Source organism: Felis catus, chromosome B2, assembly GCF_018350175.1.
Source record: "Felis catus isolate Fca126 chromosome B2, F.catus_Fca126_mat1.0, whole genome shotgun sequence".
In the NCBI taxonomy this organism is placed as follows: domain Eukaryota; kingdom Metazoa; phylum Chordata; class Mammalia; order Carnivora; family Felidae; genus Felis; species Felis catus.
In genome coordinates, this window is record NC_058372.1 from 118608770 (window position 1) to 118625329 (window position 16560).

Sequence of the window (16560 nt, forward strand, 5' to 3'; positions counted from 1 at the left end):
CACCTAGGAAAAGATTAGATGCCCAGAGCCCCGGAGTGACAAATGGTAGCATTTAAGAGAGCCAGTATTTAAAATAGTAATAATTTAAGGATTTCTATTTTGTGTCCTACTACACTGCTCTACCTCCTTCTGACTTTATTTCTCTTTCTCTCTCTCTCTCTCTCTCTCTCTCTCTCTCTCTCTCTCTTTTAAAGATACTAGAAAAAGAACCTGAATCTTCCAAAGAAGAGTGTGTGGTTTTTCATTGTGAATATACTTCCCCTTACTCACAACAAGAATCTACTTTGATAAAGTCTGTTAAACTAAGCCTGCTCTTGATTTCCCCTACTTACTAAATATGAGAAGTATTTGCCATTTAAAAAAATGTAACAGATTCATAGCACGATTTCTGACAAATTAGAAGCAAGTACTGTTTGAAATGGTGGCACACATTCAGCAATTCTGTTAATCAGTATTGTAAAAAAATGTGTTGATGATGGAGTTTTAGAAGGTCAAGCAAAATTTCTGTGATATGTCTTCAAAGATTATTTTTGTGGACTCCTGTCTTAATACCTCTCACTTTAAAATTGATATTTCCCCCTTTATGTTTGTGGAAAGTGCTGTACTGGTATCCATGGAGCAGATTTATTTATTAATTTATTTATATTTATATTTGTTTATATTTATATTATTTATATTTATATTTATATTTATATTTATATTTATATTTATTTATGTAAATCCACAGTACTAGGAATGTCTCTGAGGGACAGTGCTGTGGCTTATGATCTTAGCTTGCTTGTAATAGAGTGTTCCTAGAAGTGCTTTAGCAGCTGGGTTTGAGCAGGAAGTAGTAACAAGTTGTGCCTCATATGCGGGGATCTTTGTAGATCCAAAGGAACCACAATAGTGTCCCCTCTGTTGGGTTGTCATTAGTCTTCCGATTGGTCCCTTCTAGTTACTCTTCGAAGCAGTGGTTTGATAACAAATGGTTTTATCCACCAAGACCCTAGGGATTTTTTGGGTTTTGTTGTGTGTGTGTGTGTGTGTGTGTGTGTGTGTGTGTGTGTGGTTCAATAAATTGCTAGTTATTCCTGAAAGCTTCATAAAATGACTGTTCTATTTCTCTTTTGTTCTAGCACCTGCTCCTCATTCTGTCCTTGTAGTCGTGCACCTATACTAGCTATACGATGATAAATATTACTATAGTGATTTCTGCGACTCTTAATTGAGACCTATTAATGAGATAATAAAAATATCACTATTTCCATAAGTGCCAAAATTGACCTAATTGTGAGGATAAAGGACATTCTACTTAAGACAGTTATCATACCAGATGTCCCCTGATACAGTAAAGGCAAGCGTTAATATTTCTTAAACTGAATTTGATGAGCTTGACCATTGGTAAGAGAGACAGAAATATAAAAGGTATATTTCTGGAACATATCATAAATCAGAAATAAAGTTTTGAAGTCATTCTTTTTTTTTTTAAATTTTTTTTTCAACGTTTTTTATTTATTTTGGGACAGAGAGAGACAGATCATGAACGGGGGGAGGGGCAGAGAGAGAGAGGGAGACACAGAATCGGAAACAGGCTTCAGGCTCCGAGCCATCAGCCCAGAGCCCGACACGGGGCTCGAACTCACAGACCGCGAGATCGTGACCTGGCTGAAGTCGGACGCTCAACCGACTGCGCCACCCAGGCGCCCCTTGAAGTCATTCTTTAAAGAAGCTGTGCATGCTTATATATCTTATATGCTATGAATTATGTTCTAAATATATTACATTTGTATTATGTTACATGTAGTTAGAACAATCTGTGAAGGACCTAGCTACTGTGTAATTTATGGTATATTTCCCATAAATAAAGATATATGCAAGTTGATCTCGCTTTATCTACCTCAAGTTGTGAAGGTGGTCTCAAACTTGAAGTTTCTCTAATGTTTTTTGGCAGAAGCAAATATAAATCCTATCTGGAGGAAAACACTTTCATCCTAGGCTTTAAAAACTCCTGAAAATCTTTAACATCAATAAACAGAACACAGTTAAAAACAACCAGGCACACGGAGGAAAATGGCACCGTGAGCAAAAGCCAGCAGGAATACCACACAGCAGAAGCAGACAAGCAGTGACTTCAGATGGTAGTGTTATCAGACACAGGTTATAAAAGCCTTGACTATTTTTGAAGAAAATATGGAAGAAATAATAGTGAATTGGAAGAAGGGTAATTTCTTGTCATCTTTCTTTTTGTGATATATATCAGATAATGTCTTCTGGACTGTCTTCCAGCTTACTAATTCTGTTTTTCACCGTGTCCCTTTTGATGTGAAGCCTCATCACTGAATTAATTTATTTTTTTATTTCTAGACATTTTATAAACATTTTATTTTTTAATGTTTATTCATTTTTGAGAGACAGAATGAGTGAAAGAAAGAGTGTGAGTGGGGCTGGGGCAGAGAGAGAGAGACAGACACAGAATCCAAAGCAGACTCTAAGCTCTGAGCTGTCAGCACAGAGCCTGATGCAGGGCTTAAACCCATGAACCATGAGATCATGACCTGAGCTAATGTCAGATGCTCAGCCGATGAGCCACCCAGGCACCCCTATTTCTAGAAATTTTATTTGGTTTTTTAAAGACTTTCTAGGTCACTTTTTGTAGTTTAATATTTTCCTGTTAATATTATCCATTTTTTCCTTTTATTTTGAATACTATCTGAAGAGATGGCAATTTTCTAGAACGGATGAAAGACACCAATCCTCAGATTTAAGTAGCACATTGAATCTTAAGCAGAATAAATTATATATACATACATATATATATATAGTCAACAAATGACAGAATAACATTGCAGAATGCAAAAGTAAAAGTAAGCATTTTTAAAGGTATTAAAAAAAGACCTATTTCCTTCAAAAGTACAGTAGATTGACAGCTGAATTCTCAATAGCAATGATTAAAAGCATAAGATAGTGTAATGACATCTTCCTTGTGCTGAAAGAAAATAATTGCCAAATTGCAATTATATATCCAGAAAAGAAATGCCTTTCAAGAATGAGAACAAAATAAAGACACGTATAAACTAACAAATACTGAGAGAATCTGCCATCAGGAAAATTCCAAAAGATATATTTTAGGTAGAAGAAAATGGGTTCTAGACGACTCCAGATGAAAGGTGCAAAGGAAAATGCATTAAAATGCATAAGGTCATAAATATTTGGATAAATCTAAATGAACTTATAAAACAACAATGACTTAAGGGCTTTAAAAATTAGAATAAACGTAATATTAAAAGAGAAAAAAGTCTATAAAGCTATAACCTAAGTGTCTGTATCTATAACTTATTAAAAGAAAAAGAGTAAAATTAAACCTAGGCTACAAAAGGAAAGAAAAAAATAAAGACAAGACCAAAAATCAGTAAAACAAAAAATAAACATATCAAAGAGAAGATTGACAAAGCAAAAAGTAGATTCTTTAAAATAGAGTATTATTTCTGGTGAGCCTAATTAAGCCAAGAAAGAAAGAAGGCACATTATATCAGGGAGGAACGAAGGATCACAAATACAAAATGTACAAACACTGAAAAAATAACAAAGGGCTACTATAAATCACTTTATACTAATGTATTTGAAAATGTAGGTGAAGTGAAAAATTCCAAGAAGAAATACAACTTACCAAACCCGACTCAAGAAAAAATTAGAGCATCTAGATAATTCTATAAACCCATGAAGGGATTGAACCAGAAATTAATAAGCTTACTACACAGATCTTTCTAGGCCCACAGAGCTTTACCAGTGAGTTCTACTAAACCTCTAAAGAAAAACTAACTCCAATCTTATACATCTTTATTGTTTTGTTTTGTTTTGTTTTGTTTTGTTTTGTTTTTTTAAATGAAGTTGGCATAGCTTTTCCTTTAAGGTCTTTTTATCATTGGTGTTCTGGAATTTGAAAATTATGTAAGTATGAGCCTTCTTTGATATATCATTTTGGATATTTGACATTAGGACTTTTGGATTTGAGGATTTGCACAAATCTTGAATCCCACTGAGAATACTAATTATATGTTTGTTTTTAATATTTTTCTCTCTTTCTCTCCCTTTTTTTCCTTTGTGTTGATATTACACTTTTTGTTTATCTTATATTGTAGGCTTACCTCAGATGAGTGGTGAATCATGGCTGTTGACTGATATTTAAGAATGAGGGAGGGGTGCCTGGGTGGCTCAGTTGGTTAAGCATCAGACTTTGGCTCAGGTCATGATTTCACAGTCTGTGAGTTCAAGCCCGGTGTCGGGCTCTGTGCTGTCAGTTCAGAGCCTGGAGCCTGCTTTGGATTCTGTGTCTCCCTGTCTCTCTGCCCCTACCCCACTCACTCTCTGTCTCTCAAAATATAAATAAACATTAAAAAAAATTAAAAAAGAAAGAATGAGGGATACTTAAGAATGAGGTTGAATGCAACGCCTGGTGATTCATTCGGTTAAGCATCTGACTCTTGATTTTAGCTCATGTCATGATCTCCCCGTTCATGAGTTCGAGTCCCACATCAGGCCCTGCGCTGGTGGTGCTGAGCCTGCTTGGGATCTTGGGATTCCTTCCCTTTCTCTCTCTGCCCCTCCTCTGCTAGCTCTCACTGTCTCTTAAAAAAAAAAAAAAAAAGGCTGAATGGAATCAGAATTTGTTGATTGGAGTTTGCTTAGAGTATGTAGGCAGGGAGGAGTTGCCTTTTATGCCGAAAGATCCCTAAAATGCCAAAATGGGAAAACTTTACTCTGGGTGACTAATACCCATCTACTAGCCCCCTTAGTTCTCCTGCATATGGGTTCACTGTGGAAACTTTGGAAAATAAAGGTAAGTACCAAGAAGGAAAAAAAAAATCACATATGAGCCCATCAGGCAGATATAAGACTATTTATAAAAAATATACATGTATAGCAGAAAATTAGGACTATACTGCCATTTTATTTTATAATTTATAGTTTATAGTCAATAATGTGTCTTTCCCCATGCTATTAAATTTCTTCTATGTCATCATTATTGGCTGTATAGTATTCAATTACATAAGTATTTCATATTTAGCCATTTTCAATTGCTGGAGACTGCGTATGTGTCTATTTTTTTTCTTGTAAGTAATGCTACATGTAAATATTTGTAATACATATTTATAGATAATTTTTTATCTTAAAGAAACTGTAAGAAGTATAATTTTTGAGTCAAACAATATGAATATTTTAAGGTGTTTCAGAATTTTTCTATAGCTTCTTATTCCCACAGCGTTTGAATCAGTCTAAGCATACTTTGTTACATGTGCAAACGTGGATCTGAAGTATTCTTTAATATGCAGATTGGTGTTTATATGGGTCCCTTTTTCATTAGCATGGTTTGGAGAGCTGTTGTATAGATATAACTCAAATTACTGCTACCACCATCCCCTACAAAATACTACTTTGCCTTTTTTCTGTTTCGGTTGCATCCTTTGGATAGGGTTCTTTTTAACCACTGCATGGTCTTCAACAACTGTTGAAAACAGATTACTGCAGAATTAGAAACAACAACAAAAAAGAAAGGAGAAGGAGAAGGAGAAGGAGAAGGAGGAGGAGGAGGAGGAGGAGGAGGAGGAGGAGGAGGAGAAGAAGAAGAAGAAGAAGAAGAAGAAGAAGAAGAAGAAGAAGAAGAAGAAAGTGTTAATATAGGAATTTATGGCATTTCTTTTAACAGCATATAAAAAAGAATACCCTGTAGTTTGCTTAACCATGGGTTATATTGTGGCTGTGTAATAATCTATAGGGGGCTCTTAGTGAGTTGTTCCTAGTAGGAACGGTCATTTATTGAGCACCTCTGTGCCCCCGTCACCAATCCGGACACTTTCTGTACATTATGCTCAAAGCTCGTGCCCACTTTGGAAGGTAGGTATTATCAGCATTAGAAATGTTTCTAATGTTTAAAACATTAGAAATGTTTTAAAAATGAGGTTTAGTTAGGATATGAAGCATTCCCTTATCACACGTTTCGTGGTTGTCTAGAAGTCACTGGAATGTAAGCGCTATGTAAGCACTGAAATCATTTTGTTCACTGGTGTATTCCCAGCATTAGTTCAGTCTTGACATGTAGGCTCTCAAGAAATGTTTGTTGAATGCTGACAAAAATGAACTGAGAGAGGTGGGATTTGAACCCTAGCCATTCTGAACCTGAAACTCTACCAGGAAGAAGCCAGCTTCTTCAGAGGTTTAATATTTTACTCAGAGATTGAGTTTGGTTTGCCCCAAAGTGATAGACTTGTTCAGTGCTTGGTGTCTTTTTTCCTCATTTTCATTTGATCATTTATATAAATTACATAAAATATCACTGCCATTTGGGAAAACCTTCAATTAAGTCAAACATAACTAAAATGATAGAGAGGGTATAAGAGGCCAAGCAAAAGTGAGAACTCTTTCCTTAAAAAGTTCTTTAATCCACTCAAGCAGTTGTTCTAACGTGTACTTTAAACTTTGTAATACTTAAAATTCTTCAAGAGTACGGCATTTCCTTTGAACCTCCCTTTGAATCTCCTGTGGAAGTTTCTGAGTATCTAATCCTCATCTTCTGGGGAAAAAAAAGAAATCCCTGCAGACTCAGCACTGTGTCGATCTGAGTTTTTACAGAGTTGTTTTCAGAAGGCATGCAGCTTTGGCCAGAGGCCAGAGGAGTGATAGGCAGTGTGGTCAGCTAATTCATCTTCATCGGATAGGTGTTTATATGACACCTGTCACATTTGAATACCAAATCCAGCAATATACCATTTCCTAAAAAAAGGAATGTCTACGTATTGTAGACATCCTTTATATAAAGCAGATACGAAGGTACTTAAACTGGCTGACTTTGTGAAGTCATATGAAGAAAAGGGGGAGGATCATGGTTTCCCCCAAATTATGTTTAATGAAGTCACAGTTTGCTGATTTTCAGCTCAACAGTTATTTGTCGAATGTCTGCTATGTGCTAGGCACCATGCTAGACATGGAAAATAGAGAAGTAAATCACCCCCCCTGGAACTCACAGTCTGGTCAGCGACATAGATCTCATAGAACATGGTGAGGGCCGTAGTGGTTGGGATGAGGAAAGACGAGGAGGACAGAGCGTCTCCTGAGAAAGGAGAGGCAGGTAAGACCAAGTGCTCATTTCACTCTTGGACTCATACCAGAGCTTTCCATAATGTTGCCAAAGACTCTTTTTAGAATTGTAAATCCAGGGACACCTGGGTGGCTCAGTCGGTTAAGTGTCCGACTCTTGGTTTCTACTCAGGTCATGATCTCACAGTTGGTAAGTTTGAGCCTTGCATTGAGCTCCGTGCTGATAGCGCAGATTGGGGTTCTCTCTCTCCCCTCCTCTGTTTGCCCCTCCCCCCGCTCGCTCTCACTGTCTCTCTCTCAAAAGAGAGAAACTTAAAAAAAAAAAAGAATTTGAAAATCCAGTCATGTCAGTTTCATATTTTAATGCCCCAGCAGCTCCCTGCTGACTGCTCCCAAGGCACAGCCCTCTTTCAGGCACTCCCCTGTCCCCCTATTGCCCCACTGCTTACAGCCTGACTGTCTAAATTCGGATCTTGCCCCTGCCACTGGTCAGCAATCTGCAGCTCCATTTTCTTAAACTGGGTTAATCTCAGTAATCTGTGTCATAATGTGAAGATTAAACGATTTGATGCAAAACTCTGAGAAAAGTGCCTAGCACGTAGTACTGTAGACGCCATGCTTATTGTTGTTACCACTCTCCTTCTTTCTCCCAGACCGCGGTGGTTTTCTGTACCTCCCTGCCTTTGTACAAAGTGCCATTGCACGGATTGTCACTACCCCGTGATTTAATTCTTAGGCTGCTTCTCACCATTTCCTGTCTTTGTCATTAACAAATTCTAAAGTCATCACCCTGATTGGATGGTGAACCCTGAGATTAGGGATTTCACCACAAATTCTTTTTTTTGTTTTATTTTTGGACCCCTCCCTCCTCCTCAGAATTTAAGTACAGTGTATATTGCAGACACTCAAACATTTGTTTATTTTTTTTATTTTATTTTTTTTTTCAACGTTTATTTATTTTTGGGACAGAGAGAGACAGAGCATGAACGGGGGTGAGGCAGAGAGAGAGGGAGACACAGAATCGGAAACAGGCTCCAGGCTCTGAGCCATCAGCCCAGAGCCCGACGCGGGGCTCGAACTCACGGACCGCGAGATCGTGACCTGGCTGAAGTTGGACGCTCAACCGACTGCGCCACCCAGGCGCCCCCAAACATTTGTTTATTGACTGAAGGGGAAATCCCTTTGTCTCCAAATCTGTCTTTGTGAAGTTCTTTTCATCACCATTCTTTCCTTTTTTTCTCTCCACTGTGCTATTAGCGTGTTAACATTTTTTAAAAATGTTTTATTTATTTCTGAGAGAGACAGAGCGTGAGTGGGGGAGGAGGAGAGAGAGAGGGACACCTAGAATCTGAAGCAGGCTCCAGACTCTGAGCTGTCAGAACAGAGCCCGACACAGGGCTTGAACTCATGAACCATGAGATCATGACCTGAGCCAAAGTCAGACTCTTAACCTACTGAGCCACCCAGGCGCTCCAGCATGTTAAAATTTTTTTACATATATCTGCTGTAGCTCCATTGTAATCATTAATTTTCATGCCCTCCACCACCCTCCCCCCCCCCCCCGCCCCCGCCCCCAGCTTCATTTCTCTGTCAGGGTGTGAGTTGCTTTCATTTGTCTCTCTGGCCTTTAGCAAAGGGTCTGTGTAAGTAGGCACTCATATTTAAATGAATGCTCAATAAAGAATAATACATGTTGTATTAATACGTTTTAGGGAATCTGTGAGAAAAAAAATGGAGTGATTTCTTTATATCTATTTCTTTTGGTTCATTAAATGTCCAAGAAAGGCCAAACGATTTAGGTACTCTAAACAAGCAGGAAACTCCCAAATCAATAGTCTTCTAACGTAGAGGCAAAATATTCTGCCAATTTACTTGTATGTCTGGTGGCTCTATGTGGTCTAAGGTAAAATGTCTCATCTTTAGTTTCTAAGAGAGTATCAAAATATGAAAACTACCTAAATTGTTATAGAGGTAAAAAATGAATAGTGGATTTTGACATTGCTGTTTTAATCTACTTTGAGAAGAAATTAAAATTGAATTAGATTTCACAGCTCTGAAATTTCCTACTAAAAACTATCCTGAGTGGAAGTTGGGTAACACAGTAGTAGGTGATGTAAGTTTCATCTTTTATAGGCGTGATTATAGATGAGAATTGATTGTTCCTCTTGTCATACTTCTGTTTCATTTCCATGCTCTGCATTATCTTACAAAAGTTAAATCTAGGGGTGCCTGGGTGGCTTGGTCGGTTACACATCCGACTTCGGCTCAGGTCATGATCTCACGGTCTGTGAGTTCGAGCCCCGCGTCGGGCTCTGTGCTGACAGCTCAGAGCCTGGAGCCTGTTTCAGATTCTGTGTCTCCCTCTCTCTCTGCTCCTCCCCTGTTCATGCTCTGTCTCTCTCTGTCTCAAAAATAAAATAAACGTTAAAAAAATGTTTAAAAAGAAACAAAAGTTAAATCTAAGTAACATTTTTTTTAGCAATGAAGAGGTAATAAAAAAAAAATCCTCATGCCCCTGTTGCAGTTTAATGAGAGGAGAGACCTACATATACTGGGTGTGTTTTAAACGCATGCTTACGATTTAAAAGACATTTTTTCCCAATGTTTATTTATTTATTTTGAGAGAGAGACACAGAGCATGAGCGGGGGAGGGGCAGAGAGAGAGGGAGACACAGAATCCGAAGCAGGCTCCAGGCCTTGAGCTGTCAGCACAGAGCCCAATACGGGGCTTGAACTCTCAAACCGTGAGATCATGACCTGAGCCAAAGTCGGATGCTTGACCCACTGAGCCACCCAGGGTACCCCCGCGTGCTTATGATTTAAATGCTTGCTTACCACCAAATCTTCCCATAGTTTTCATCAAGGTGAGACTTAATTGTAACAGAACTGTTGGCAAGTTCTTTTTTATATTTGGGAAGGACAGTACAGTTGCGGGTAATACAGCTCCATGACTGAATTTCTTACAGCAGTGAGGGAGTATGTCCTTTAAGGCAATACATTTCTGAATGTAAAAAAGTTCTCTCACTGTGATTTGTATTTGTTGGTATAAACTTAACTCTGATTACGAGTGCAAGTACTTGGACTTTTGGGCCATCTTGCTTCCAAGGAGTATTTTCTGCCGATTTCAGGTTTCTCCCTTTGGTTTCACCTCCATTCCAAACTGTCCCACTTCAGAGCGCTCAGATTCTGAAATTGCTTTCAGGCTCGTAACTTCCATCCCTCCTCCTTCCTTGCTCCCTCCCTTGTTCCCACTTCCACATGCACCAGATCCCCTGTCTTCTCCCAGTTCTCGAACCTCCATGTGCACATGGTCTCAACCCTGTTCAGCCTTTACAGCCACCTTTTGACTTTTATCAGCTTTCCTGCTCTGTTTCCCCTGCTTCCCATCCCCCATGCCATGTTATCTTTTTGTCCCATCTCCCTATTCCCAGCCCTGGAATTCCAGGCCACTTGGGTCCATTATAATCCACGTATTGGGGTTCAGCTGGGCTCCCAGAGCTTGAAGGTCTTTATGCCTTTGTTGACTCTGTCTCCCTTGTTACCACATATTTGCAGCCATCCTCACTTAGGATGTCTTGCACCCCCTCCTTACTACAGAGCCCCAGGTAGACTTCTTCACTCTCTGGAGATATTCTTACTTGCCCAAGGAGATTGAGGGGGTGCCTCCTCAGCTTCTGGCTTCTGGCTCTATCTCAGTTTTGTTGTTATCGTTGTCTTTATCTTCCTCTCTGACTTCTGACATGCCTATCTCTGAGGCTGACCTCCTGAGATTGTGTTGATGAAACTGACTTTTTAAGCCAGTTTCTTAATGTGATGAACGTGGGTTATAGTTCTTGTTTTTTTTGTTTGTTTTCGTGTCTGTTCATTGTGGATACAAGCGGTTTTGAAATGAGCATCTTTGGACAGCTGTAGTGCCCACTTGTACGAGTACAGGCAGCCCAGGTTTGCAGGACTCTGGCATGCTCAGTTTCGGTCACCACAGTTTAATTAAATAACACCCGTCCCCAAACAACATGGTTCAAATTTCAGTTCCAAGATTTATTAATTGAGGGGAGTTGCGTAGAGTGCAGCCTTTGCTGCTAGCTTTTTCAGTCCACAGATCACTGCGTACACAACACATGCGTATGGTGGTCAGTGACCAATGTGGCTCCTTTTAAAGCCTGTCAGTGATTGGTTACTGTCTGCTTCTGTTGCTCAGCAGCTCACAGACAGCAGGGCAAGTGGTGGGTTGCTTCTGTGTCTTCTGGTAGTGAACGTACATGACAGGTTATAAAATGGATAATTGAAAGAGAGAATTGGCCGATAAAGATGCAAACTAAGTAAAGTGATAATGCCAGAAGTGAAATTCAGTTCAAAAGTAAATGGGGTTATGGAAGGAAAAGCAAACTGCGCGAATGTTCACACTGCCTCTGTTCAGCGGCCTCCAGCTCTGCGGCCAGAGGAACTCGGGGATGGCGAGGTTATCCCTCTGGTGAGGAGTGTGGTTGTGATGAAAAGGATGCAGATGTCCCAGAGGAAATGACACTGGCACAAGAATTCATATTAATCGAACTCCTGCAGATACGTGACGATATTAAAAGTGCAAAGGTTACAACGTGGGGAACTGATCTAAGCTTGCAAAGGAATGTGGTGGTCTGTTAAGGCACGGAAAAGTTTCTCACTATGGATTGTAAGTTATGTGACGAGAAGAAGAGAAAGACTGTTCAGACTATTCTTGATAAGTTTATTACTAAGAAAACTTTAACCCTCCATGTTTTAAATTATAGTATAGGAAATACAGATGAGGTTTGCAATTTTTTCATTTCCTTGTATGTTTATAATTGACCGTAAGAGTTCTTAATGTTTTTGATAGAAACGTAAAAATTACCTCTCACGGAGCGCCTGGGTGGCTCAGGTGGTTAAGCCTCTGACTCTTGATATCGGCTCAGATCATGATCTCACAGTTCCTGAGTTTGAGCCCCATGTCCGGCTCTGTGCTGACAGTGCAGGGCCTGCTTGGGATTCTCTCTCTCTCTCTCTCTCTCTCTCTCTCTCTCTGCCCCCGCCCCCACTTGCACTCTTGCTCTCGCTCTCTCTCAAAATAAATAAGCATTATTTTTTTTTAAATTACCTTTCATATGTTTGTGTTAGTTTATACCTCAAAGGGTTTAGGAGAATCCCTTAGTGTTCTGGTACTTTCTTCCATTTTTCATTATTTACATATTTTTTTAAATTTTTTTTTCAACGTTTATTTATTTTTGGGACAGAGAGAGACAGAGCATGAACAGGGGAGGGGCAGAGAGAGAGGGAGACACAGAATCGGAAACAGGCTCCAGGCTCCGAGCCATCAGCCCAGAGCCCAACGCGGGGCTCGAACTCACGGACCGCGAGATCGTGACCTGGCTGAAGTCGGACGCTTAACCGACTGCGCCACCCAGGCGCCCCTCCTTATTTACATATTTGCTCGAGCTTTTCCTCGGATGACTCTCTATTTGAATGGACGTGTGTATGCTTAGGTTTTTTTATTTCCTTAAAAAAGGGTTTCACCTAGACCCAGTTGTGTTTGAGACCCACTGCACTCTTGCTTTCCCTTCCCTTACCCCATTTTCTTCTGCCATAAGTTAGACCTCCGGATTCAATTTACTTACGGTTTACTTTCTCTTTAGTTTTTACAGTCACTTGACATTAGGCACCTTGAGGACAAAGGTCGTGTCTGTTTTTTTACTGAGTATTCAGTACCTAAACCTGGGGACTGGTATATATGGTCAGTACTTGATATGTTTTATTTGAGGGAGTGAGTTCCTAAAAGCCTGCACCCAACACCCACCCTGCCCCATTCACCCATTTCTCTTGTGGAGCCTTCTCTGATCTCCCTCTCCCCAACCACCCCAACCTTTCTCCTTCTTTAAACAACTATGTAACTGCAGGTGCCTCCTAGAGCCTGCCAAATATGAGCCATTTATGCTGTTATTTTTACCCTTGCCCACACAAATAGCAGCTCCCTGAGGTATGTCTTTCCTGTGCGTAACATAGTCATTACACATAGTTGGTACTGAATGCGTATTTTGTTGGATTTTCCTGCAAAGTGAGATTCCAGAGAGCTGTCAAGGAAACTCCATCCCACTAAGAAAATTAAGGGTTCTACGAATCTACGTATTCCCCCCCCCTTTTTTTTCTAATTCTCAAACAAAAATTCTGTCTGGTGTATGTACTTATTTTAAAATCAAAGGCCACAAGAGTGGGGAATTGAGAAAGTGGCAAAATGTTAGACCTGGAAAGATTTTTAGAGATCCATATAGTCTCACCCTTTTTTTTTTTTTTTTTAATTTTTTTAACGTTTATTTATTTTTGAGACAGAGAGAGACAGAGCATGAACAGGGGAGGGGCAGAGAGAGGGAGACACAGAATCTGAAACAGGCTCCAGGCTCTGAACTGTCAGCACAGAGCCTGATGCGGGGCTCGAACTCACGGACCGTGAGATCATGACCTGAGCCGAAGTCAGACGCTTAACCGACCAAGCCACCCAGGCGCCCCTAGTCTCACCCTTTAATTTTATAGGTGAATAATTTGATGTCTGGAACACTTAAGTCATCTTCCCCAAATCACACAACCAGTTTGTGGTAACATTTGGGGCTACAGTGCAGTTGCCTAACCCCGTGCAGTGCCCGTTCCCATAGGCTGCCATGGGGCATACGAGAATATTGTTCAGGTTTGTGTAGTTAACCTGTTCAGAGAGGCAGCTAATATTCTCATATTGCGTTTTATTGGATTAGCAAGTAGGAAATTGAATCTGTAAATTGATTTTCCTCTCTCCATCCCTTAATTATTTCAAGTTCTCTGACTAGATTCATTTGCATTAACTGGGAAATTCTGGAAACATTCGTCCTGGATGGCACAGATTTGTTTGCTGACATGTAAGCAAACTTTTTCTTGAAGTATAACATACATGCAGAAAAGTGCACAAAGCGTAGGCGTGGGGTTTGAATTTTCACAAAGCACGCACATCCACGTGACCTGTACCCACAGCAGGAGGCAGAGCGGCCCCAGCACGTTGAGAAACATTTGAAGAACTAGAAGGGTTTTGAAGCTATATAATTTTCTTTTTTCTCCCCACAGGTATTGTCAGTCTGTGTGTTAACAACAATCCTTGGTTGTATATTTGGGCTGAAACCAAGCTGTGCCAAAGAAGGTAATTACTACAGTATAAATACTGTGTATGTGTGTGTGTGTGTGTGTGTGTGTGTGTGTGCACATGGGTGTGTGTGGCTACTTAGTCCTCTTCAGAATGTGACTGAGAAAAGTGTCCTGTCCTAATCTGTGGGTACTCCATAGTTATTGCAGATGTGATAATGGTTTGAGTCTTCTTAAAACTCTTTTATTATTTTAGCCATGCAATGTTTTATTTAGTTGTAAAACTTCATCCTAAAACAATGAAGAGGGGCTATCACCAAAAAATCAACCAAAGAACAAACCCCCAAAACAACAAAAAATAAATTAAGAGCAGTGAAACATACAAGCCAATATGGCCTAAATGTTTTGGTGCTGCACCCTGGAGCCCTTCTCCCTGGACTCTCTCCAGGAACTCTGAGGACACTTTTTTTTTTTTTTTCCCCAAGGAGTTAGTTGCTGAAGCAGCCTGGAGAGATTACTTGGTAACCAGTTAGCATCTCTGGGCAACCAGAAATTTATCGTTATGTGCCCTAACAGCTTTTAAAATTACGAGCATTTGTGGTTTCAAAGCTATAGTGAAATGACAGTTTTAAGCTTCTACATATTTTTTTTTCTTTATATTGAGTGCAGAAATCTATCCAGCATTGATGAGATTACTGTAACTAACAAAACTCTGAATCATAGTACATTGCAGTAGTCCTTGTTTTGGCTCTGAGGTAGGTTTCTCCCCCGTGTGAAATCACTGATGGTCTTCCTAGGGAATTCAGTTTTTTAAAATTTTTTTAATGTTTTAATTTCTTTTTGAGCCAGAGAGAGACAAAGCATGAGCAGGGGAGGAGCAGAGAGAGGGGGAGACACAGAATCTGAAGTGGGCTCCAGGCTCTGAGCTGTCAACACAGAGCCTGATGCGAGGCTCGAACTCACGGAGTGTGAGATCATGACCTGAGCTGAAGTTGGATGCTCAACCAACTGAGCCACCCAGGCGCCCTGGGAATTCAGTTTTGAAAATTGAAAAATTATTTTCCTGTTCAACTCTTCTGTGATTGTAATATTGGTCATTTAAACAAGTGTACTGATTTTTAAGTTTTCACTTATTGCTTAAATTAAATGTAGTAATTAAATGTAGTAATTTCATGTGTTTGGTCAGCCGTCTATCCAGAGCAAAAGTGTCTTAAGTTTAACAAGATGAAATAGCTACAGACTTTAATGTTCATCTAGGCATAGGTATGAAGTAGTTTAGTTTGAGTTTAAACTTTGAGTTTAGTTTAACACAAAAATAAAACTGAAGGTTTAAAAAAAGTAATTTTAATCTAAACCTAACATAGTATGCGCAGTATTTTACAAACTACGAGGTGCTTAATAATGAGCCTCAAGTAGTAGCTATTATTCTAACAGCTCTCCCTGGCCCTGCCCAGGTCAGGAATGTTAGTATTCCTGACCTTAGAAATTACTGTTGTCATTTCATGTCTTTAAAATTGCCAATTTTCCCAGTGTCATGAGGGTTAAATTCTATGGCAGTGTCTTCTTGGGTTAGGAGATCCCTAAAGTCAGGAGCTAGGATTATTCTTTTTTTTTTTTTTTTTCTGTTGGACTTTCATTATTTTACAAGTGGGTTTTTTTTTTTCCTCACCATCCTGATGTTTTAGTAATCTGATGAGAACCTAGCTTTTTCCAGGTATATAGTAAATACAACATAAAATTATTGTATTTAATTAAAAGTTTTCCTTCCATATCCGCCATTTATCCTATTTAACAAAAACTTACTGGTACCAGCTATAGTCAAGCATCTTGCTGGGCGCTAGGGATGAGGTGTGCTGGGTACAATGCAGGTGTGGACTTTGCTCTCAAGAAGTTGGTAGTCCAGGGATGATGCCTGAATGGCTCAGTTGGTTAAGCGTCTGACTCTTGATTTCAGTTTAGGTCATGATCTCACAGTTTGTGGGTTTGAGCCCCACATCTGGCTCTGTGCTGACAGTGCTGAGCCTGCTTGGGATTCTCTCTCTCTCTCTCTCTCTCTCTCTGCCCTAACCCTGCTTGCACTCTCTCTCTCTAAATGAATGAATGAATGAATGAATGGAAGTTGGTAGTTCAGTGTGAGACTGGGATATTAACCAAATATTCTAGTTCAAATGGAATTAGTGACTGAGGGGAAGGACAGGTTTTACAAAAGCTTAAACAAAGGAAATTGGACCTTGACTGGGGAGTGTAGGAACCAGATCTGAAGGTGAAATGCGTACTTTTAGGTGATGGTGGGAGGGACAGTCCTGCAGAATGTCCTGCATAAGCACATTACTTCTTTGATACACCCAGAGTGAGAGTACAGTGGGGCAGGTATTC

At 39.7% G+C, this 16560-nt stretch overlaps 1 protein-coding gene across 1 annotated transcript in view; it reads left to right on the forward strand.

Annotated features, from left to right (window-relative positions):
- The window catches only part of ENPP1 (ectonucleotide pyrophosphatase/phosphodiesterase 1), a 73831-nt gene that overhangs the window by 18391 nt on the left and 38880 nt on the right, over window positions 1–16560 (forward strand). The window contains exon 2 of the mRNA XM_023254376.2: window positions 14170–14242. Within this exon, the coding sequence (XP_023110144.2) occupies window positions 14170–14242 (73 nt within the window). The remainder of the gene's footprint in view (window positions 1–14169; window positions 14243–16560) is intronic.